General features: G+C 40.9%; 1 protein-coding gene across 1 annotated transcript in view; it reads right to left on the bottom strand.

Moving 5' to 3' along the window:
• Nucleotides 1-22,690, bottom strand: part of LOC308120294 (uncharacterized protein C14orf132) — a 31,428-nt gene extending 8,738 nt beyond the window's left edge. Inside the window, exon 1 of the mRNA XM_080480809.1 lies at nt 22,422-22,690. Coding sequence (XP_080336935.1) covers nt 22,422-22,448 — 27 coding nt within the window. The 5' untranslated portion in view covers nt 22,449-22,690. The remainder of the gene's footprint in view (nt 1-22,421) is intronic.
• Nucleotides 22,691-25,842: the final 3,152 nt, after the last annotated feature.

Raw genomic sequence — 25,842 nt, 5'->3', positions numbered from 1 at the left:
CTGGTTAGTCTCGCACTACGTTTTTAACAGGTACAGGTTTAGCCTGGTTTCTTCTGTCTTGTCCACTGTTGTTGTCTTTGACGTTCCTTATATGGTCGTATCACATTGACCAGGGGTGTCAAACTTATTTGATTTCAGGGGCCACACACAAAGGAATTTGATGCAAATTGGGCCAGACCACTAAAAAGATGGCCGAGTAACCTATAGATAACCCTCTTTCTATTCAGGTGAAGAAACACCATCTTCTGATGCTTTGTCTCTCTTGAATGCTTCTCAGAAAAAATCAATACGTATTGATAAACTTGAAAAGTGTGAATGACCTAACATCTGAGATTATTACAAGAAGAATTGCAGATGATCACTACCTGTGAGATTGATAAGTTGAACACTGCTCATTTGTAAAGACAGAACATTGTTTGAAAAGCCAATTTTTTTTTAAATTGAGAGACATGAAAATAAATATAAAACGTATAAAACAATAGAGAGTTCGGTCTGTGGATTATTCAAAAGGAACCAGATTATTGTTTTTGGAAAGACATGCAGTCACTGAATTTTTCAAGTGTAATTTTCTGTCCTCGGAGCAGCATAAAACTAGAATTAACTCTGCTCAGCTAAGGTGGATATAGAAGTCTCTTTTCGTGCTTAAACAAAACATACACACAATAATGATTTCCTGTAAAAAAAAAGAAGAAATTGGGTTTTGAATGGTATTTTAAAGGCCGTGCTCGCCTGTGAGTCCGAGCAACAGAAACGGTTCAAACTACAATCTAGTAAACAAAAGCAGAGAAATATCCATACTTGCATGTTTCACACCCACTTGGCTTTGAGTGATGGCTACGCCTGTGCAACGCTACACCCAGAAAAACTCCAATCTACAGCAGATGATACAGTGAAATGTACAATTCCACCTGCTCTGCCCCCACAGCTTTGATTTATTCGTCCCAGCTGTTCTGAGAGCTGTGCCATCCTACACGGATGATCACAGTAATTGTGAAATAGAATGGGCCATAATTGCCTCCTGTGGGATGTCAACACCAGTAAGTGCTCAAGTGAAATGATTTTGGCACAAACTGGGGGAAAAAAAACCCTCCAAACAGTGAGAAACCCAAACATATACCTAACCACGAAAGCACTCCAGCTTAACAGTTAAGACACAATCCGACATGTGGGTTTTCTGCAACCATTGATAGTGAGTCCAGGCTCTAATCGAAGTTGATTCCTGTATTCGTGTGTCCTTGTGGAGGAAAAAAAACAAAGTTGAGATACATTTTGGAGGATGAGGGAGAGTAGAGGTGGATCCCTGCAGTGTACAGGATAGACTTTGTCCTTTGCTTTGCGCGTACAATCAATGAAAACACACAGCTGTCGATTTTGTCAACAGTCCCAACAATCACGGCTCTATTAACTACAATTTGGTCAGGGTGTGTGTTGTTCACAAATGCATCTTGTCGTAAGTGAAGTCATATCGACTTTCTTTTTTACTCCGTTGAATCACGCTTTTGTCGGGACGGCTCAATACAGCCTACGCTTTTCGTCGTGCATCTTTTATCGGGCTCCATTTGTTCTTTTGAGGCAGGAGTATACTGTGTGACTGTGGTTTGGAAATGGATTTTATCATGGTATAAAGACAGTGAGTTGATATCATACAGTGAGAAGGGCCGCCGCCCTCAAAGCTCAACGTCGCACAGTGTCAGAAACTGTGACTGCTTCCCGGAGCTTCAGCTACCCAGACAGAGGAGGCCTTAACCACCTGCGTCTTTCTTCTGGTTGTCTCTGAAACCAGTGACAGCGAATCAGCGGCAGACTAAATTTCTATATAATATACAAACATGACGAGGGTTCTTTACATACATTTAAATGCAAAAAAGTCAGGACAAAAATGGTTAATGGATTTCACAGTATAGTGCTTTTCCACTGCTTGAGTGGCCCCAAAAGTACTTCACACTCTTAATCACATTCACACACACACACACACACACACACACACACACACACACACACACACACACACACACACACACACACACACACACACACACACACACACACACACACACACACACACACACACACACACACACACACACACACACACACACACGGACCAATGGTGACAGCTGCCATGTAAAAGCCTCAATCCATCCACTGGGAGCAATTTGACCAGTCGACCATTTCACATCATTTTAATATATTTGGGACCTTTCTCACTCACTGGTATGTTTTTCAACCCAGGAGTCACTTTTGTTCTGCACTGTAGTTATTTTAAAATGTTTAAACATTGTAATCATTTTGAGACGTGTTATCAGAAACTTGGCAACGCTGCTATCAACCGAAGGAAGAGTGCTACACACATGGCCAGACAAAAACGAAAAACAATCCCTACTGTTGAGCATCTACATGTTATCCACAGAATAATGCCTCCTGGGACATCCCATGCAGGTACTTAATCTCACCCAAAGTGGCTGTGTACTTAACGTGCCAAAAATAACTGTTCCTGCTCACACATGTACTTTGTCATAGCCAAAGTACATAAATTATAACTTATGGATGAACTATAAAAGGGAACTGTGACAATTTAAAAAACAATACAAAGAACCGAGCATTGGATGTCCAACCTGTACCTCTATCTCTACATCGTACCCAAACCAGGGTCTGTTTACCTATCCCAATCTGTCTCTCTGTCCTGTCCTTTTCTCTCCTCTGTCCTCTCACCACAAGCAGAACAGCAGAAAGCCGCCACCTCTCAGTCTGCTTCTGCAAAGGTTTCTTCCTGTTAGAGGTTTTCCTTTCCACCGTCGCTCACGCTTGCTCATGTGGAGTTGTTGGGTTTCTCTCTGTTGAAAGCACCGAGAAATGAATGTGTTTTGTGTGGTGCTATATACATAAAGCTGAATTGTATTGATTTGACATTACTGAGGTTTGGATTACTTGACCAAAGCCTTGATCCCTGGTTAGCTTCATTTAATTTCTGTCTGGCATGGCTTTGTTGCTTTCGTGTCCCTCTGCTCTCCTGTTGCACAGCCCTCATGAGCTCTGACCATATCTCCTCTATTTAATCATGTCGACCGGCATCTTGTTACAGTAAGTCCTCAGTGGACGCTGCATTCAAAAAACATGCTTCATGTTAGCAACGTATGTGCTCATCAATACAACATTTCAGTTTTGTATTTCTGGCTTCCAGTCCAGTGAGTCCAATGGGTCTGCCTGGCATTGTCGCTGCTCAAACAGCCGGTCGGTTGCCTACCTCTTCCTGTTTGAACTTGTAATGATTTTTCAAGTTTTGGCTCTTTTATTTTTAAAGTCCACTGCTTTCAATGTCAGTTTCAGCTCCTGAGTAAGACATCATGTCACATTATGCGAAAACTTAAGAAACTGCGCCTGAAGGAGAAGATTGACTGGAGTCTATAGGTGGAGTAATTCATATATTTATTGGCTGGAAAGGATTTTTTTTTATTAATGGCAGTTTAGTCACCATTAGTGATGTGGCTCATGCATGGAAGAATGAACACTGCCATTCAAATCAGAGCGTTTAATTCAGTAATAAATACCTAGAAACACATTGGAAAGCAGGTTTTTTTAACACTTCAAAACAATCCGTCATGCGATTCAATTAAAATTCTAATCTGAACACAGCAAGGACAAAACACACGCAATGGGATGAGCTTCAGAGGCACCATATACCTTTGTTAAAATGTATGTGTTAATTGACGAGCACAGCTGTTTTGCTCCTTAATAAATCTTTAAACTGTAACATGCTGGTAAAAATGCCACAACAACAATCCCACATGCACTGCATTACATCCATCCCGTCATATTGCATTACTGCGGTGTTTAGCAGGATGTACATCACAACAACAGCTGCCTAATTCTCACCCTGTTAGGAAGGCCAGTTTGAGCACGAAGCTCACCAATAGAATACAAACTTCTACTTCTTTTTCAAACTTTCTTCTTCTTTTTTTTTTTTTTAAACTTTGGTCTTGATACGACAGCATTGCTGCACACTCTCCTCAATCTGCCTTATCACACCCGGCTCACGGGGGTGTTGTCGGTTATTCCAGCTAACTCAGAGGGAAGGGTGACGTACTCGCCACTCTGTTTCACTGCGAACACGGTGAGATGATCACATACACACATATTCATACCCACGGCCAGTTTAGCGTCTGCCGCACGCAGCAGCATCAAACACCGGAATTTAATAGTCAGTGTTATCTCGACCAGGGTTGTGAAGGGATTTCAATCTGCGTGCATACATCCTCAATTTGTAATTATAAATTACCTTAAAAAAAAATTTAAAATTATACTAGGATTTCTAATGTATAAAAAGCTACAAGATTTTTAGACGTGCAGAAGTACGTGGGTAGAAAATGAGCGGCTAATTATCCGAGCACAGCTGCACACACTAATGGGAAGATGCCTAATAAGGAAATCCGAGTGAGACCACCTGCGTGGGTGAACAATAAGCAAATTCATACGGCTGCATCACGATCCGACATATTTCCGAAACAAGCCTGAGTGACACATAAGGCATCTGTTTGACAGTGGCGGTGAATTTAAATGCTGCCTGGAGCAATGACTGAAGCCATCGAGGAGCCGTGAGCATGTTTTATTGCACACATCAGTCTTAAAAATTGTTCCAGTCCAATCTGAGCTTTTTGTCAGCCAAGTGAAAGTGAAACGAAGAGCAGCCCAGACATCGACAAGCTGCTGAACGTCTCCTGGAAGTCTCAACCTCGCGTCACAGGTGTGTTACACAGAGTGAAAACATCAATTTAAACTTGTATTTAAGTCTGACATGAGGAGACCTTGATAATTCTTCGAAGATCCTGGAATAAAACTAAGCAGCTAAATGTTTAACACAATTTACTAATGGAAAAGGCAAGCTCTTATGTTTTTACTTTGTTTTGATATTGACATCACTCTCTATACAGCTGAGTAAACTAATCATTGCGAGGCCAAATGCAGACAGTTGGCGCCGGCCATCCAATACGAGCTGTGGCTCAAGTAAAAGCTGTGCTTCATTGCTACTTTAATGCACAGTGACAAAACATTAACCGCCTGTTTGCAACACAAATAAATAGTAGAAGCAGCATATTTTGCACTTTCCACAAAAGTATATTCTTTTTCAATTTTCCAACAGGAAATTGACTAATAATGTCACATTTGTTGCTGCTTTCACTTACGTTAGCCCAAAATAAACACAATTTTCAATGCTGCAAATGAGGGATTGAGAAAAACAAAAATAAGTGGATTTTTTTTTTTTCAATGTGTTGGAGAAAAAGTAGCGCTTATATTTTATACAACCGCAGGGGCCAAGAAAAAACAATAGGTCTGTTCCATAGTAGACAGTGGCATATTGAACTAGTCATGCCATAAATCTTGGGGGTTTTAGGGAGGCTTGTTCACCAGAACTGTGGTATTGAAACCTCTAGTTTCAGGCCTGGTTCCTACTGGTCAGATTTACAGCTCTGCTCTCATTGATTTTCCCTGTCCCTGCGGCCCGGCAGCATTTTTTAATAAATCTTATAACTCAATGGAACAAGTGTAGCCCAAGTGATCCTCATTTGACACCTCGATCAATCTGTCAGCTCAATGGAAAATCTTCAGGACAGGAGAAAGTTTATTATACTTTGATGCTTTGTCTGATCAATGTATCACTGTCATGTTTCTGTGCTGTGCATGTTTTATTTTTTTAACATGATATCACATTTACAAGAAGAAGCACAAACATGACTTGGATTATCAATCCCTACCACTTCTATTGGCTTTAATAAGAGATGATGTGATTATCTAACGTGTGACATGAATGATTAAAATCCATGACAAAGAGAGTGATTTCTTATTCCAGCCAGATGACACTGGGGAGGAGTGCCAGATGATCACATGAAAAATGATTTGAAGTCATGAAAAAAAGAAGCAAGCGAGATGGCCAGCGAGACAGAAAGTGTGTGTGTGTGTGTGTGTGTGTGTGTGTGTGTGTGTGTGTGTGTGTGTGTGTGTGTGTGTGTGTGTGTGTGTGTGTGTGTGTGTGTGTGTGTGTGTGTGTGTGTGTGTGTGTGTGTGTGTGTGTGTGTGTGTGTGTGTGTCCACTTATCTGTTTACACATCTGGGCACGTCTAAGTGCTTTACCGTCATCGTGTCTTAACACATTTTACTTTCATGTGCGACTCCCCGAGCTGCAAAGACTCCTCACACAGGAGTTAAAGGAGAAATCCTGACACAGAAAGTTAAGACAAGTGTGTGAAAAGCCTCAAGCTGAAGCACCGACAACGGACAAGAAATCGTTTTATTTTTTCTTTATCCATGAAAACAAATGTTTAATAATTGAAGAGCTCAGATCACAGACGACACCATCCGGTTAATACACCGCCAGCCTTAAAGGTCATTTTTTTATTCTTCGGGGAATTATTGTGCTCTATACTTTGAGGGTCACACTCATGTTTTTTTTTCATCAGCAACACACACTTTAATGGAAACTGAATTAAGTCATGGTTCGGCTTTATATGGAATCGTGTGAGTGTTGAGCTACTTTAGCACCGGCGTGTCCTTCGCCTTGACTTTAAAACTTTTGACTCTTCTTTCCGGTTGGTAGTGGCCAGTGTATAAATATTGTATATCTGCTTGTTAACTTAGGCAACACAATGCATATGATGTGTTACCCTACTGTCTGCTTCTTTTAGTGACTCAATACACCAACTGGTGGAGGAAACTTGTATTACAAGACTAAAAGAGCTCCGGCGAGTTAGACAAGTTGTCGGCCACACACATTATTCACATCATGGACTTTCAGAACTATTGCTTAACTGACTATTTGATATTATATTTATTTCACTTTATTTCATTTTAGCTAAGTTAAAAAAAAATGTATATCTCGTTTTGCAAAATGTTACCATATTTCATGATTTTTTTCTATTTTTCCAAAATTATTAAGAAAAATGGAATTTGAAAATCTTTGTAGAAAATAATTCATAACAAAGTCTGATTGTTATATTAAAGAAGTACCATGCATATGGCATAACTGACACCTTGTGAAAGAAACGTTGCTTCTCTCACCCTGCCAAAACTCCACAATACAGTACTCGCTTTTTTTTCCTTTTTTTATACATTTGTGTATTTGAGCTACATTAAACAGCCATTTCCATCTTCATTTTAAGATAGTTTGCAAGATTTACAGAAAAATGCTCTTTCACCAATGGCAGGAGCGATTAAATATTCATGGGAGCAGATATTTTAAATATGCATAAACTGGATTATGTGCAGCATGTGTTTTATGGTACAGTTTACACCAAAGAACACATCATGCTATAGCAACAGAGGTTTCTTGCTGGGCAATATCACACTACTTCAAGATCTTCATGCAGATCCGGCTCATCTATTTTACATTGTGAGCAATTTCAATTAAAACGCCCCCAGTGGAGTCACATGTCACCTCTTTCACGTTAAGCATCTGCGGTATCTGACGGTTATGCCCAGGCCCCGGCGGCGGACGTGAACAGGTTCCCTCTTGGGCTCATGCCAACATTAAGTCAAGCAGACATTTTTCATGAGGAAAAAAAAAAAAAAGTCTCAATTGTGGCAAAAGCACAGATTCATCTATACGATTGTTTTAGATGCGGTTATTGTAAGTGATGCACCACCAGCAGAATGGAAATGTAACTTTTTTCTTTAAGTTCAATAGTGGAAGATTCATGGAGGTTACGAGCCTGAGGGTCGAGCCACCTGTGGCCTCTGTTTGTCTCCCATCTCTATTTTTCTTTTACTCAAGAGAGGCCACTATGCTTTTTCATGCCTTGATCTAAGATTTAAAAGGCATGCAACATAGCATGCAAGCTTCTGAAAAGCCATTCGAATACGATGGAATTCTCACCCTCTACCTATTACACGCTGAAAATATCCTCCACTCTGCTTTCATCACGAATCACAATCTGAATCCGAGTCTATGAGAAACAAACGTGGAGTCAAGTGTGGGAGGATGAGCCCCCACTCACTGAGCTTAAATCACTCTGTGCTCACTATTTCTCATGTTGTACGCTTTGTGTCACGTTAAAAAGTAATTTTTGCTCCCAAGTGTTTCTCACATAAGATATTTTTGTTCATAAGTAATAATAAGAAAACTTCTCATGCTAGTAAGAATTTCCTCTTGAAATTTAAAAAAAAATACAAAAAAATACAAAAATAAATTTCCTTTCAAGATTAAACATCATTGTTAAAGGTAGACGTAGTCACACAACGATATTTGATCACTATTTTCCTTTAAGCATTGCAACTAAAATGTGGAATAGCCTGCTGTGTAAGAGAGCTAAAAGGAACAGAGAAAAATGGGGGAAATTTTACAGTATGTGCTCAGTGTATCTGTTGCTGCTTGCATCAGCCGCCCCTACGGCTCCATCCATGCCTGCTCATTCACTGTGCAACACAGAGACATTTCAGGCAGGGAGATAGAAGCCCTTAATTGCATCTCCACTCATGTAAGACTTGGTTGGAGGTGAGGTGCATGCAACACTTTGGCTTGGGGTGAGGTGCAGCATGGGTGGCCCTGCTTTGCCCCCTCTCAGACTGCGATCTACTTTAATCTGTGAACTGCAAAGTAGATGGCAATATTATGATGAAGAAATGCCTTTGCCACTAGATAACAGATTTTATTTTCTTCTTCTTCTTTTTTTTTTTTAGGGCTTCTCCAGCTATGTGATTCATAGTGCTGCTCTCTACTTCTCATGTGTACACATTATTTCTGTCAATGGTAAATAATAAGCAGTGGAGATAATGGTTGTGACAAAAAGTGATGTCATGCAAATTGTATCAGTGGTCGTCCACTGCGGAAAATGAAAAGCTTTCATCTTAGCTAAACCCATCAGCTGCCGTATCGTTCGGTATTAAATTGCGAAATGTATATACCATTAGCTCTAATACTGGATCAGCATCAGCATTGGTCCTCACAACTACAAAGATTGGTTCATCTCTCATCCGTACGCGCGCAGGCTGCCTTTTCAATGCAGGTTTCAGCACAGAGAGGCACTTCCTTCCTTGAGGGCGTTAATCCAGTGTTACCCCCTTAGAGAAGCAAAGTATGAATTTATCTGCCCTCGCTTGATAATGCAAATATTGGCATGTGCTCTGGAGACTGTTTGTAGAATTTAATTAATATGCACCTCCTCTGGGTGACTACAAATACAAAAGCAATTTTTTAAAGGATCCTCTAACACTGAGCACTGTGCGGGTATGAAGTTAATTAAGATACAAAGGGAATTATATCAATGACAACAGCTTTACAAGGCATGCTGGATGCTTTTCTTTTAAAGTCCAGAATCACACTAAGTCGAGATCTGTGTCCTGTATGTGTCCAATAAAGCCTCAAGATTGCTGTTTCTCTCTTGCTGCTACTTTTACGGAAGCTCTCACGGCTCTGACCTCGTTGTTGCCGGTCTCAAATCTTTTCTCTCTCGGCTCTCGAAGGCTTCAATGACTTCACAGCGGCGGGCTCGCTCTTCGTCTCATGTAGGCCGTGAAGCCCTCTCCTAAAGGAGTATCCCACCTCCTGTCACAATCTGCATTCTAAACCATACCATCTCTCCTCACTTTGTTTACTCTTTATTCACTTTTATCCGTAGCTATCTACCAGACAGCAGCCACATGGAGAACAGTGAGCCTTCTGTAGTTGACTCTTGCACCCTCCCATGGCATTCATGTAATATGCATGATTACAGAATCTGATACATCTTCATCCATCTCTGAATAATTTGTATTCATATATCTCTGCTGCTCTCTACTTAATGTCCTGTCTCATTAATTTCTGTGTTGCACAGCTAAAGTGATCTATTTTCCTCCCCTACCATGATATATTTATATTTACATTTATAATTATGAATATTTATGGTCGGAGCGAGTAGGGTTGCCGAGCCTCCCCGTGGGATAACTCGACAGGGAAATGTGACTGAAAGGCGGCAGAGGTTATTCATAAAGGATGGCCAGACGAATGGAATTTCTCCTCTCGGCAGATAAACATACAGGATGGATGTAAACCAGCACGCACAGACGCTCTGTGCGGATGCACTCGCCTCCTTGATGGCTGCACAGTGTCAGAACATGTTTTATAGAGCTTCAACAATACCGACTCCCATGCAAGTCCATCGAGTGAAGAGATCTAATTTTGAATTCATAAATACGTCATCTCACTTTTCTAATCAGCCAAACAACACACCATAACGTCTGCAAACAAAGTGTGCAGCCTTTGTAGATTCCCAGTGAACTACCACGATTTCGATTTCCCTCAGAACGGCACTAACATATTTCAATTCCCCTCATTCCCGTTCTGTTGTTCTCACTTGTAAACTTTTACATAATATCCCCCTTATTTTTTTTCCACCCTCCTGATTAGTTCCTCTCTCGTGTAATAGCCTGCCTGCTGCTGTCACAAACTCTAAATCCCTTGAAGGAACATGATTAATTATCTCCTCTGTTAAATCTGAGAAGTCGAGGAAACACCGTTTTGCCCTTCCGTGCTAATCCCAAGAAGGTTTTCAGTATGTAAAAGCGACATAAGTATATTAAAAAGTTAATATGCAAACTGCAAAAGCTTCATTTACATGCAGAAATGAAACCGAGGAGGGAGGGTCGGTGCTGCTGCTGAGAGAATGTCTTGTAAGAGAACCAAAAACAGTGACTAATTGTTTTAAATAACTTTTTCTTTCATTCCGCCAATTTGCATTTTGATTAATGTCTGTCAGTGAACAGACTTCAACAGCTCTCATATTGTGCATGGAATAAAGTGTTGAGTACAGATGACAGAACCAGCATGCCGGTAGAGCTGCGATGCCTCACAGTATCTGTTTAGTGCAGATCAAACCATTTTTACATTCCGTGAATTTACCAGAAAAGAAGACTTTGCAGTCTTTGATGTAGACAAAATCACCAAATAAGTAAGTAAATCTTCACTTACAAAGAAACTCTGCCGGGTATGCAATACAGGTATCCTCATATCAGTACAGCTATTAAATGTTAATTTCATCCCAATCCTTTATATAATAATAGATCTTCTACTTCGGCATAAAATCTATTAATTTCGATCAAACTTAGATGTTACATTGACAATTACTGGCAATTTTAGCCTCATCAAATCATTTAAAACATATGAGGGAAGGGACCAAAGAGCAGACGGAGAAAACTGGAACAAGCACTGGGAGAACATGGAAACGCCACACAAGCCTCCAACGATTAGGGAAAATCTCATTCTGAGGCGAGAGTGCAATCCACTACTCCACTGTGGGGCCCTGTCCTGCCACCAGCATCACTATTATTGAGCTCTGCACTTCACATCACACCTGAATAATCCAATAACTGTTACAGATAACGTTTACGATCCATACATTTCTCTTTCTCAAGCCTTGATGTTGGATTATTAGTGTTGCAATGGATTGTGTTACGGAAATAGGAACACCACAACATATATTCAAATGTGTGGATAACAACTAAACACGGTTGAATTTGCACTTCTACGGCAATAAAATACAAATAAAAAATCCCAAGGGAATTCCATTCTAAACATAAGGCTTGGTCATATTAATTTGCTGCACACTGTATGAGCATATTCAATAAAATCACCACACAGTGGATGTGAGAACAGACTTCCCGTTTGTGTTCTCAAGTGGCAATATGATACAAGATGACCATTAAAGAAATCTGCCTCGGTTTGCTCATTTTTTTTTCATAATAAGCTCGATAAAGGGAGAGGAAAAGCAGAGCTAAAACCCAACAATGTGTCACTGATAAACAGCCCAGTATTTCTTCACACTGCATGTAGATATGAAAAAAAAAAAAAAAAACACCGAATGAAAAACTATTTACCACAACACCCCCATGGCTGACAGAGTTTCATGTCTTTATTAAAGAAGGACAATGTTTCCTCAGTGTGTAAATTGCCAACAGCACAACAACACAAGTGCTGTAAAATTAAATTAGTACGCCAGTGCCGACACCGTTGCACACTCGCTGCCTTGCTTTAGTTTAGTATATACTGCTGCAGGTTGGCATCAGCATTTATGAATGGTTACTGTATGTATTTTCCCTGTGGGAGGAGGGGGCGGGGTGGCGGTGGGGGGGTGGGCGGGTGGGTGTTATAAATTTGTCACGCGTGTGCCATGTTGGCCTAGTTACAGTTCTGTGTTTTCAGATACTGAAACACTTCAGCAGTCCTCTTTCCGTCAGCTCGCCCTCAATCCTGATTGGACTTGATTTCTACAGTATGTGCCCGTGTAAACGCAGGTCTGAGTGGGGCATCAAGAAAAGAGGACGTCCGTTTATGAATGATCTGGCAAAACACTTGTAAACTGCAGCCCAAATATATGTGAGGTTTTCCATTGCAAAAAACATTAAAGCGAAATCATTTCACTGCATGCGTTCAGGTGGAGAAAATACACAAACACACGTGCGCACGCCAACACACACATATCAAGACATTGTGCTTATTGGTTTACGCCTTCAGTCCAATCGTTGCTATAAATAGATTTATGTGTCTTTCACTCAGTGAGATGTATATCACACAGAACAACGAGGTGGGCGTTGTGACACAATCGACATGGCAGACACATAAAATGACACTCAGGTGTGAAATTATTCCATCTCAACAGTCTTTGTTTAGTAAATGCAGTGATTAGCACTGAAATATCACTGCTTTTAAATGCTACAGACATTTTTTTTCTTTTACACATGGGTGAGTAAATTGTAATCCAACACAGCATCAACCCTGCAGGGGATATACAATGTTTACAGACTAGCAGCACGCCCAAATAGATCTGTGACATGCACACTGCACAGCAGATTGTTGTGTTGCCCTACATGACACCATATGAGAAAACCCCAATTATAATTTATTTATTTTAGCGGCATGCAAAAACACCTGAAATCCCGATAAAGGTAAATGCAATCTCAGCTTTCCCAGAGAAGAGCTCAAAGATAGAAACATTACTTTGATGGGTGAAACTAGGAAGTACAACATTATGATTTGTAGCTCAAACACTTCACAGCATCAGTGAGAAGAGATTTGAAGCTCTAGCTGAGAATTGATTTGCAACCCCTTGCAGATGACATAAAAAATTCAACATCTTTTTAAAAAAAAAAAAAAAAAGAAAAAAAAACCAGACACACATCAAAGTTGGTGTACTTCTCCACCACTCATGCATACCAGCATGCGCTGCAAATGATTTCCATACGAAATCCCGCTGACTGTACTGTAAGTGCCTGATTCATCACTCGGGCATTAAAGTTACATTCACCCGAAAATGAGAAGGTCGCAGTTAAGATTTGTTTGATATAAAACAAATCTGAGGTGAGTAGGCTTAGCCGATATTGTAAGACAAAAACAGTTGCCATAAATCTGACCCCCTCCCAAAAAAAAATAAAAAATCGAGCAGCTGCTCGCAGACAATGGCAGCAACACGGGAGGGAAGTAATTTATACTGTGAGAGGAACAACAGCAAGGGAAATTGAAACGAGTCCATTTGTGGTGTAAATTATGAGATGACGGCAGCTCGAACGCACTGAGAGAAAGAAATGGTAATAAAGTTGTAAATGAAAGGATATCGCAAAATCTCATGATGAGATGCTGTATTGATGAAGCTGATAGTTTAACTGTGGCAACAGCGTGAACCGGGACTGTCATCCCAACCCTAAACGTTGCCATGGAAGCTGATCTAAAGACAGACTTTTGCTCGAGGGCGACAGTATTTCTTTGGCAATGAAAGTGCATTACGTGCTATTATACCACCCTGGCTCCCTTGCAGATTGAACAAGAGGTGAGCGAGCGGGAGGAAGACTGAAAGCCCCGTCTGTACATCGTGTCACTCGCTGGAGGGCAGCTTTCTTTGAACAAAAGCAAGGTCACACTCAAAGTGGGAGTCTCAGTGAAACAGATCAAATCAAAAAGTGGGGCCTCGCAGTTTCTATTGTTTCAGAGGTAATGTTTGAAGTCACCGGGGTTAAAAAATCTGAAAAAAAAAAAAAAAGAAGGTGAAGAAAAAAAAAAGGTGATATTTGCACATTTGAACATTTTGTCGTTTTAGCATTTTCTTTTCTTTTTTGTTTTGCTGAAACTGCAAGAAGAAATTGTGGAAAACATACTTTTTTTTCCACAGCAAATTAGAAAATCTGTGTTGGAAAGTCACACAAAATAATGACTTGAGAAAAAGAGCAATGATTGCAATAAATTACAGCAGCTGGGGCGATGTTTAACTACAGCCGTGCTTCGTTTCTGCTTCCACCGTCGGCGTGTAATCACCTCCTGCCATTCGCCGGCTCGCCAGCCTTTGCCAAAGCCACTCTTCAGAATTTCCACCCTGACGTGGATTCAAGTGCGCAATTTACTACGTTCTCTTTAATTGTAGAGACATCGGATTCGGAGCTAATTTCCAAGACTCCTCCGAAATCAGAGCTCAGTTTGTACTGAAAACTGTATCAATACACGGGATGAAGTCGCTTCGAAATTATCTCGAGGTGGGTGGTTAATAGATTATTTATGTAAGGCTACATAATTCATACCTGCAGAATATCAGAGGCACCCGTTATATAGGAAGCATCATGCAGTTAGTGGGTTGGGCCTATCGGGGGTGGGGGTGGGGTGTGGGGGGTTGGGGGGGGTTATTACTTCATACTTGGCTGTCACAGTCCATCAAGCTTCTCTTTCTTTCTCCCCAGGACTCCTTTCAATATGCAATCACATATTTCAGGTGCCAAAACAGCTGGGAGATATTTTGCGTCTGCAGCGCAAACATGCTGTAAAATAAGACAGCCCAGAGACACTGGGAAATTGTGTCCTGTGATGTCGCATTGGGGGGGGGGGGGGGGGGGGGGGATATACTCTCATCAATCACCGGGTTCTGCATGTCATATCAAGTTATTGATGGCTCCCATAGCCCCGCCTCCTTCAGTTCTAGTAGCTCTCCCTTCATTATTACATGAAAACCAAATAATAATAAAGAGTTTAGTGGCGCTCCGATCGATCGGCCACTGATAATTATCAGCCGGTCTTCATGGAAAAGTATGTGAACGGCGTTTGCCGATCAATGCCTTTCATTGCCGATCACAAAAACCTACCACCTGTAGCTCATTCTCTGCAGCCAGCAGAGCCCCCCCTCCATCTGCACGTTAAACGGCTTCAACACAACAAACTTGATCCGACATTTGAAGAGCGAACACTTGACGGAGTACGGTGAGTTTTCGAGGCTCACGGCAGACACTGAAAAGAAGATGGCAACAGTCAGACGGCGGTTAACGCAGCCCACGCTTGGTGAAAATCATTGAATTCATCTGACTAGATGACCAGCCTTTCTCAGGGGTTCCGCCGACTACTCTCTCACATGGAGCCCCGCTACGTGATACCGAGACGTAAATATTTGACAGTCGTGGCCCTGCCAGAGCTCCAGCAGACAGTGTACTCTCACATCGAACGTCTCCTTAAAGAAGCTCTGTCGTCCTCTGCAAGTAGTCCTGTGTCAATGCTGAGCTAACAGCTCACTGGATTGATGCAGATTTATGCAGACCCATTATATTTCTTGGTAAGGGAAGCACTAAGATGCTTTTTTTCTTTGACAATGCGCAGCAGAGTTTGCTAAGCCATGTTCTCAGGTATTTTTGATTTACTAACTTATGATAGTTTATTTGAATGCAAGCTGCATTTCACTTTGAACGTATCCTTTGTTACTTTATTTGATTTAGGCAGTGTTGTGAGATATATCGCCTTTTACTTATTTGATTTCCTGCACTATTTAGCCTGTTGAGAGCCTTAATATTTCCAATCTGTTGAAGATTGTGTTACTGATAGCTGGTAATTTTAAGCGTTTTTCAGTTCTCTTGAAAAAGTAAAAACATCCTTTTGTCTAAATTAAGGTGATTTTATCCTTCCTTTTTTTCCAGATGATCGTCTTTGCTGTCCACACCTCAAAGCTGAGCCGGGGTTTTAGATTTTCCCCACTCTTAGACCCGTGTTAAAACAGGCTTCTAAAACGCCGTCTCGTGTGGATGATTGGCCAAAAACGGTGCGTTTACGTGAAACAGCTTGTGTGGAGTCTGAGCGTTTTCAAAAGTTGCATTTTCAATGGCTCTGAGCGCTACTATCATGTGAACGGATCCCGAAATGTTCTGTAAACCACCTTAGTCATTGCAAATGGACACACCTCTTACTACAGCCTAAACGTTTGTCTTACTTCTATCAATGGATGTTTTCTTGGATTTCTGCCATCTCCACCTGCCTCTGCAGTGATCATGTTACACCACGTAGTTTTCTCCCCTTTGATCAGCGGGGAGGATCTTCATGAATAATCTGTTACTATCCACCATTTATCCATCTTGCACCATGGGTGGCAGTATAGCATTTACTCAAAAGCATAATCGATATGCCATGAACACATAGCACTGATTTTTCTTCTTTATTCAGATTGCATCACGTGTTTTACCTGTTATATTTGCCAAGGGAGAGAAATGAAAAATGCATGAGCTCAGACTTGCTCTATGCTACAACCATACTAAATCAAACCAGAGGGTAAACAATGGTTTTTACCGCATTTGTGACCAAGTCAGATCTATACTCTCCCACCTCTTATGAAAACAATACATGACTTCATATTTGCAATTTGCAACTGTGAATCTGGAACCACAGGATGATTTCACAGGGTTTTTATAGAGTCTCAGCCTGGAGACTTGGGGAGGGGATTAGCATACAGCCAGCTGGTTACAAGACCGTTTGGCACCTGCTTCCAAGAGCCAAAAATAGACCCGCAATTTCCTGTTATCGAGTCAATAGTTCCCATTGACGGAATAAGGATTCCTCAGTTGGACAGAAAGCGAGTCAACCTGCGGGTGTTCATTTAACACCATCTGACAGGGACTCGCCGCCATGACTTCTCCTAATGAACCCTTATTTTGATCACAGGGAGGGTGAAAAACAAAGCCACCAGCCCTTCTGCCAAAATGGAACACATCTTGTTTGCTTCGTCTCCTGAGTATTCCCTGTTCCGGCTGTCTTGACGTAGATCCATCAAGTGAGAATAAATCGGTGAAGTGGTCCTGTTGTGAGGTGCATGACCTCTCCTTCAACCCGGCGGAGAAAATCATCTATTAATGGAGATGTGTCAAGCAGGGCAACATCTTTAAGGCTTTTCGTAGGCGTTCCTCATTAGCAAGTTGCTGGTGTTGCTCTGTGCCCCTCCGCCGTCTATAAATGTCTTTGAATGTTCTTGCTGCAAGTGTGAATCCACACGACACACATGATTAACTCTTCTGCACACAAAGTCACAAAAACATATCCATGTAAATAAAGTATAAAAGACAAAGTAAAGGGCTTCATGTCCTTGGATAGATTTTCGAGAAAGCTACTAAAAATAAAAATTGGGCTTAACGAAGACGGATCACCTGCTTTCCATCTATTTAAACCATTGATTTCTCTTGTTTTTGGGTGCAAGCATCTAATTTGCTTGGGCTGAGTGATGTTTTCTACACCAGTTTACATCACCGTACGGCCCGAAAAGAAGAGAAAGACTCAGAATTTGGGGCTATTGCATGTTTTTTACCGATAAAAGTCCACCGCATTCGTAGAAATCCCGATGAAAAAGCAGACAAAAGCAGACCAGAGGAGAAATGAGCTCCTCGAGATGGAAAGACTGCTGTGCCATTATTATACCCTTCAAATAAGCCTCCACCACGGAGACCAGAGAAGTTTTTAAAGGGACAGTCGGCCAGTGAAAGATTCAGCGAGATAACATGATTATGTAATTGGATTTTTTTTCAAGCAGCCAAGGACAACGGCGGTCTTGATTTAGGGCTTGTGATAGCTGCTATTTCGAAAAGTGTGTTTAGGAGCAAAATATTATCATTCGTGAACTATTGAACTTGCATCTCTATATCTGGCTTCATATCGGCGGCCGTGGCGCACAAACAAATCTTCTTACCGTGTCTCGTCTCCAAGGCCGTCTTTCTTACTTCAAATCATCAAGTCAGCTTGTGTTGGCTTTAAGGCGCTTAGTGTTTTGTTGTATCATTTGCCACCAAAGTAAACGAAAGTGTTTTTGCCAGTTCTGTCAGAGCCTGGTCTGTGCGCCTGGTGTTGAGGGTAAATACAGATGGCTGTGTTTGTCGCAGCTGTCATCCACTCCCTCATCCTCATCTTTCCCATGTTGTCTGTCCTCAATAACTCAAGCAGAGACAGACATTCCTGTCAGGTACTTAGGCTCAGGGGTCCAACTTCACTAAATGAGTGGATGAGTAATGATTGCGATAATGAGCCCGATTGCATGTCATATAAAGACAAAACATTTGAAGTGAGAATATGGAAATTATTTCTTAATTGTCAATTTGGCCTGAAGTCTGAGTACTAACAATGTTCTCTCTTTTTATCAGGCACAGAGATCAAATGCTGGTTATGGAGCATCTGTGTCCAGGCTAAATTGAATAAAAGGCTAGTGGGTCACCAAGTAGTGGATAGACCAGACCTTCAGGGTTTTGCAGCCGCGTGGGGCAAATCTGTCAACTGAAGCACGTCTGAGACTGGCAGAATGCCCGGGATGGCCGAGGAGACTGTCTAAACATACCAAAACTGACCTCAAATCCAATCCAGCCATACATTTCATTTTCTTAAGCATGTTTCAGGCCTAATTTCTGAGCTTAATTTATCGTGTTTGTGTGCTGTAAGCCAAGAAGACCAATTTACTGCTTCCAACCAAATAACAGGAGCCGAACAAGAACCTACTCGGATTTCTGACGGTTGGGTGACAAACTTTTATACAGATTAATCAGTTTCTCAGCGTCATTAACCAAAAACACAACCGTGTTTTCGCCACACACGACCACATTAACCACAGTATACAAAGGGGAGCTCATACTGTATATAAACCATGGAGACCATACAGGTCAAGCTTCTTTGACTTCCCTTCCTCTCATGCCACCATTGTTTACTGTAGATTAATCTGGACAGAGTGGCTCAAAATATTCACAAATTTTTGTCTTGGTAGCATAACTCACCATTTTCTTATAAACAGCATAAAAAACAAAGCTGTATTGATTATTTCTCCAAAAGTCAACTGCACTGCTCATCCCACAAACACATGTCCCTTACAGATTTGATAAGACTTGCAAAACATTGAATTTATGTTTAGTGACATACACATTTTTAAACAGTACAGTTTCTACAGGTTTTTTTTCACCCTAGAAATAGAAGAAGAGGAAACAAGAGAAGCATGCTAGATGTTATCTGTGGAAACGTGACTGAGCCAGTCAATGAACAGCAACTTGGTGATCATACCGGAGGGAGAAGAAGCTATTCAGCTACAGGTGTTGCCTGGACGTTGTTGCTGTTCAGAGGTTTTAAAATTCTGCCTCTGAAATGCTTTGGATGGCAGCTGGGATGCCATGTGAGGAGAGGAGGAACTGCAGCGACGAGAGCGACGAGAGCGACGAGAGCGACGAGAGCGACGGTCGCTGGAGCGAAACCGGTGAAGCAGGAGATGTATGCCAGGAAAAGGCTGACACACTGGAGACTGTGTATAATCATGTATGTTAAGAATTAACTTTTGAGACGTTTGGCAAAGGTGCGCAGCTTGCGTACACTTGTGCTATTTCTGTGTTGGTGTCTTATTTACTTAGAGTCTTATTTGGTCTGCAAGTAGCAACATAAAAAGAGGAGCTTTGACTAATATACGACTGCCTCCTTTTTTTATGTCCTACATCTGCAGATTAAATATTCTGAAGGCTACAAGATGCATAAGAATAATCAATACCATTAACAATTGTACTAGATGAGCTTAAAATCTTAATTTCCTCATTAAAGCTGGGGAAAATTATGCGAGGCGTTTCCCAGTTTGGTCTAACTGAAAGGAAACAAATTGCCTCATTGAACTTAGTATTCAGAAGCTTCACTGTGATTGTCACCTATTAATCCGTGTTTTGCAATGCTTGAGGATGCCACCACTTTCAACCTAATGAAGTATGCCCCTTTTCATTTCAACCCAGTGAGGCATCGCTGCCAAATGCAAATTGTTCGCCAAACACAAAAGTGGCCGCATTGTTCAGCGGAGACCTATTCAGCATGTTTCTGTGATTTCGTACAGAAGCGTCTCAACAAACAGAGGGGTGATAAATGCAGCCAAACAATGGCCAATTATGTTCCTCGTCTGGATGGGTTTTCACAGTAATGTGCACATGATTTATATTCTTGTCTTGCAGGATATATTATCACTAAATGCTAAGTGAGCCACACGCCCGCTGAAGGAAAAACTAAATCTAAAAAAGATCGGTTGTTTGTAAGCATGTCGCAGAAACTGCACCTCTAAGTAAAGTCGGAGCCCCTAAACCACCAAAAATCGGTATCCAGCCCCTCGTGAGTTTGCGTTCTTGAAAAGACTTTCCCTTGTCTTCAGGAGGGAACAGTTATAGCAGCATCCGTCATCTTTTTAAGACAAAGTGATGGCGAAGGTCCAATGATTTGCAGACAGCGGAGCTACACTGAGATGGATGGGTAAAAAAAAAAAAAAAGAAAAAAAAAAAAAAGAGAATCATCCACTGTGAAGTCAATCTTTAAAACTCCAGAGACATTTGCCTGACTTCATTCACAGTCACCATTACAGACTGACTCGGGGCACGGGAATGAATTTCACATCAGTTAAATTAGCTATTACTGATCTGAAAAGGCTGCATTTTAGACGGGGGCGGAAGGCCGATAGAGGCTTTAAAAAGGTGAACTGTAAAACCAGCAAGAAATGAGTGCAAGGAAATATGGTCACGAAGCACTGGGAGCAAAGCAAAGCGAGGCCTCATTTAAAGTAGCCCCTCCAACTACTAAGGAAATTCGAAGAAAAGCAGTTTTTCTTCGCACAGATTGCTCGGCAATGACTGTCAATAATTTATTTGAGTATTTAAAGTCTGGGTGTAAGATTAGCCACGATATAATGCCAACAGAAATGTCATATTTATTACATACGCACAACTTTCTGGGAGAATTATCATTCAGGGAGTCCGTCAGTAATGATGCCAAATGTTGGTCATAATCTGAATTTACTGCTTATCATTCAGAGTTCATTATAAGGGAGCTGCGACAAAGAGAAGAAAGGGAGTGATTTGAACACAGGCTGAAATGGTTATACTCTCATAATTTCTGCCACAAGTAGTAGTTAGTCTGAAATGATTATTCTTGTGTTGGTGGCATTGTTGCACATCAACCATTTTGTCTGAACTGCAGTTTTGTGATTATTCAAATTTTAGTGCTAATTAGGTTAAAAGGCCAGGCTGTTGTTTTTCTTCAGTTTTTCAAACACACATTAAAGAAATAATAAACATTTGTTTTTGTCAGCACTGCTTCAAAAACAATAGGAGACCCACAGATTATGTTGCCTTATCATATTTTATTTTTTTTCTGACTGATGAGCAAAGATGTCACTGATTTCATCACTGTCAGGCTTCATGCTCTTCCTGGTTATTGCTAAATGTCCCTTTCAATCCAGCAATATTAAACCACAAAGTATTCTCCGATAGGGCCATGGTCCAATGCTTTTCCATTTAGAGATCCTTGACTTAAAAAAAGATTTTGGGAGCATTTTGCCTCTCTGGCCTGCAGAACAACCCTTGGCAGAACAAAATAATGGTATGAAGCCTTTTAATAGCAGCTGCACGGAGAATGGCAAAGTAGATGGCACAGGGAAAAACCACAGGCAGCCAGACAGTGAGAGGAAGAGGAGGAGGAGGAGGAGAAGGAGGAGGAGGAAAGGCTGGCCACATGGCCATAACACATGTTCCCTATGGGGCCCCAAACAATGGTGCACATGTATTACTATGCAACCCAGGTAGTGTCATATTTGCATAAATGACTGGAATTATTTGGTCCAATTATACTGGTGCAATCTAACAGCTTCAATTAACAATGAGAGAGAGAGAGAGAGAGAGAGAGAGAGAGAGAGAGAGAGAGAGAGAGAGAGAGAGAGAGAGAGAGAGAGAGAGAGAGAATGAAACGCAGGAGGTTGCTAAAGTTTAAATACTTAAATCCCTGCTGTTCTGCTTGATTCATATACAAAAATACATGAAAGTACAGCATGTCCATGACAGATATGGGACGACAAACTCAAAACCAAACAGGTACCGTGTAAACTTTGAAAGGGTGACAGTGTTCAGACAGTGATGATGCCATACAGGCCACAGCATAGCAACAAAATACTTGATGTCCTTTTATCAATATGCATGCTGTTTACTTTTACAGTTACAAGAGATTACAAAAAATGTGTCTGGTCTATCTTGGAAGAGTTCGCACATGCATGATCTTAACTTGAAAAACGACCACGCCCATAAAACAAACAAACACAGAATGCAGAAATAATTAAAAATAGAAATAAAAGTTACGAGGAGCCAAAAAATCTTTGAGCAGTTTGGAAAAAAAATTTAAATAAAAAATGTCTCACCTGGGCGGCCATGAATGACAGATCCATACTGTTGCTCCGTTCAAGCCAAGGCACTCAATGAAAGATGCAAACGTGCGTGTTTCCCCCCCTTCGGTTACAGCATTTGCCCGCTTTTGTTTATTGTTGGTCTAATTTCTCAGTATTTGGCATCCACGAGCTGTGCAGAATTCACGTGGGGAGCATGTCGAAGAGAAGGATTGAAAAGAGCGAAAGAAGAAAAAAAAGAGGACGAGGAGACCATGAAGGGGTGAAAAAGGGACTGAGCAGACGGAGAAATGGAGAGATGTGGCTGAGAGAAGCGATCTGAGTGGGAGAGAGAGAGAGAGAGAGAGAGAGAGAGAGAGAGAGAGAGAGAGATAGAGAGAGAGAGAGAGAGACTGCACCTCCTCCGCTGTGTGTCAGTCAGTCCGGCTCGTGCGCTCCTCCTCGTCTCTCTCTCTCTCTCTCTCTCTCTCTCTCTCTCTCTCTCTCTCTCTCTCTCTCTCTCTCTCTTCCTCCTCCTCCTCCTCCAACAACACACAGGGACACATTCTATTTCTCTTGCATAAAGTATACATGGATTTTTCCAGCATGATTTTGAAGTTACAGATCCGTTTGTATTCCGATACAAATATAAAAGATATTGATGAACTGCAAACACAACGCCAACAACAAAAAGTGCGTAACTGACCATTACGCATTTGGCACATTTCCAAGTGCTCCCTGGTGGCGCATGGGGCTCAAGCCTTGACCTCGAGTTAGGGACCTGGGTTCAATTCCCGATGCAGTTGGAACTTCATCATGCGTGAATTAAACGATGCATGTTGACTTGCTGGTGACCCCTGAATAAAGGAAGCAGTCAGATGATGTTCACTTGAGGGGATAAAAAGACTATAAATAACCTACTTTTTCCATTTACTTTCTAAAGCAAGTATCATATCTTTTTGTTTTTAATTTCTTCTGATGCATAGATTGGAGAGTAATGAGAATGGATGAAAACACACAAAAAAATGGAGTCTATTTTAATATTTTTAAAAATCACAAGTAATTACTGAGTATATCCACAGTTTGTAAATCAACATTAAAACTTTATTTGATTGAGTTGAAACAATACAATAGTGTATGCATGTGATTTTCAAAATAAATATTTTTTTTTGTCATTGATTCAACATCTATGAAATGGCTTTCAAACATACACAACTGCCATGTTTTTTTTTAAAGGTATACAACAATATACAAAGCAATTGAATGTGTTCAAAAAGTAACTTACTCGTACTTCATGCTTTTAGGGTATTTTTAATGTATGTGTTTTACTATAATTATTTATTTTTGTTACACAAAAGTACATCTGACTTTTTAAAACAATCTAATTCTATCAAAACAATCTACAAACACCTAAGACTTGAAATGATTTAGGACGTTAACTAGAGCGCTGAAAGACTGCAAACCCCATGGAGCACCGTGCAGAAAATCTGAGATAGTGGTAAAAATGAAGAAAAAACGACAAACACGACTTTGCTATTCGTGGTTAGAAAGTAATAGCGACTTTCACTGCTCTTTCCAAGATGTTGGCACTTAAGTAACAAAGAGCTGCACAGGTTCAGAAATCCCTTTGAACCAAACCACTGGGAGAATTTTGAAGAGAGCAAACAACGTCCTTTGGAATGCCAAACACACACTGCTGCTGCTGCTTGTTGCTTTGCTTCGGAGTTAATGGAGTAGATAGTGTTGAGGGGCTGCAGTGTAATGCAGGTCTTCTGGTTCACAGGCAGAGGATGGTGGGCTCAAGGCCTTTTAATTTGCCTGTTGGTGCAGAAGTGTGAATGCATGTGATTGTCTCTCTGGGCCTGATTTACTTCATAAAGAGTGTTAAATGGCACGTTCACTGGAATAAATGGTGACTGTTCTGCAGGGGATCTCCTAAGAATAATACTATGACTGACATGAGGATCAAACATGAGCATTTAAATAAGGGCTTTGCATAGTTTAGACTCTGTTTTCACAAGAATCAGCTGGAAACACTATTGTTTCCATGTTTGTTTGGTTGGATTAACCACTGAAGGATTGAAAGGAGCCCTGATCTCCCTCCTGCATAGAAATGTGGGGTCGGACATGATGGAGGAAGTTATTAAACATATTGGACCATGATAGAAAAGAAATCTATAAAGTCTGCTAACAAAAGCTGTGATGAACCAGCTGAGAAAAGTGCTCCCCTCACAATGAGAGCAAAGTGAAAATAGGTACAATTACAAAGAATGCAAGTCAAATCTGTGTTATTTTGCATGTATGTCAGATGCAGTCCTCAGTGGTTATACAGTGATTTGCCATTTGTGGAGCATCTTTGGACCACTGTACAATTACAGAGCATATTATACTTCATGATACATAATTCATATAGAACATAGCATTCCAGTTTTATGTAAAGTTTACTTTATTATGGTTTTTCAAACAGCAATGTGTGTCCCAATAGCCTCTGTTTGAGTCTGTCATCTCCCTTCCTGACCCGCTTGCCTGCTCCACTTTTTAGCAAACGTGTTCTCATGCAGGCGAATCAGAGACTTTCCCTTTGTGACATCAACTGAGGAAGTAACCATTAGCTCTGATAGTAGATATTCACTTTGACCCTCCCACAGGTAGATGAGTTCTGCCCTCCGCCATTTTTGTCTTCTTGCAAATGCTACCAGAAAACAGACACGGCTCACGAGCATTTAAAGGTACAGACACAGAAACTGCCTGAAGGAAGCTTGTGGTTATTACACAGTAATGCACTCTATGTGATAAGCAAGTATACCCAATTTACCTTCTTCTACAGACCAGAGTGACTAACAACAAAAAAAGAGGAGCCAAAATACTTGAGAAGGACAGGCTAGCACTAAAGTGACTCAACACTGCCACCTGGTGTAGAACAGAGATATGAATTACATTTTACACCAATCCCCTTTAAAAAACAAAAATCTAATTCGGAATTAAATCAGACAACTGTGTTTTTTCAGCTATATGAATGGTGATGATAGTGACCTAATTGTAAAACGGTTAAATACCCTATTCTCATAAGAAAATACATTTCTTGAGTTAATATAGAAGTATTTTATTTGAGATTTATTTTTTTTAGGAATATGTCTGTGACACGTGAAAAGAAAACACTGTTACCAGTCCATGATTTTCACGAGACACTTCTCACACACTTGTCTACATAATTGAAGTTGCATTGGATTTTGAGTTTTAAATCAAGGAGCACAACAGGTGTATCGCTGTGACATCTTTGAAACTGGAACTGTGGATCTACATTTAGAAAAAAGCATGTTCAGTGGAATTTTCGCTCTCAGGAAGCCGTCGGTGGACCCACTGAAAACCTGCGACCTAAAACTAATGACATGCTGTTGAATTAAGTAGGCCTGCAGAATAAAGGACAGTGCTATTATTCAGTGGAGAGTCTCTTCAA

Source organism: Lipophrys pholis, assembly GCF_963383615.2.
Source record: "Lipophrys pholis genome assembly, chromosome: 14".
In the NCBI taxonomy this organism is placed as follows: Eukaryota; Metazoa; Chordata; class Actinopteri; order Blenniiformes; family Blenniidae; genus Lipophrys; species Lipophrys pholis.
Note: the sequence above shows the minus strand (reverse complement) of the source record. Positions and strands in the feature narration are given on the sequence as shown.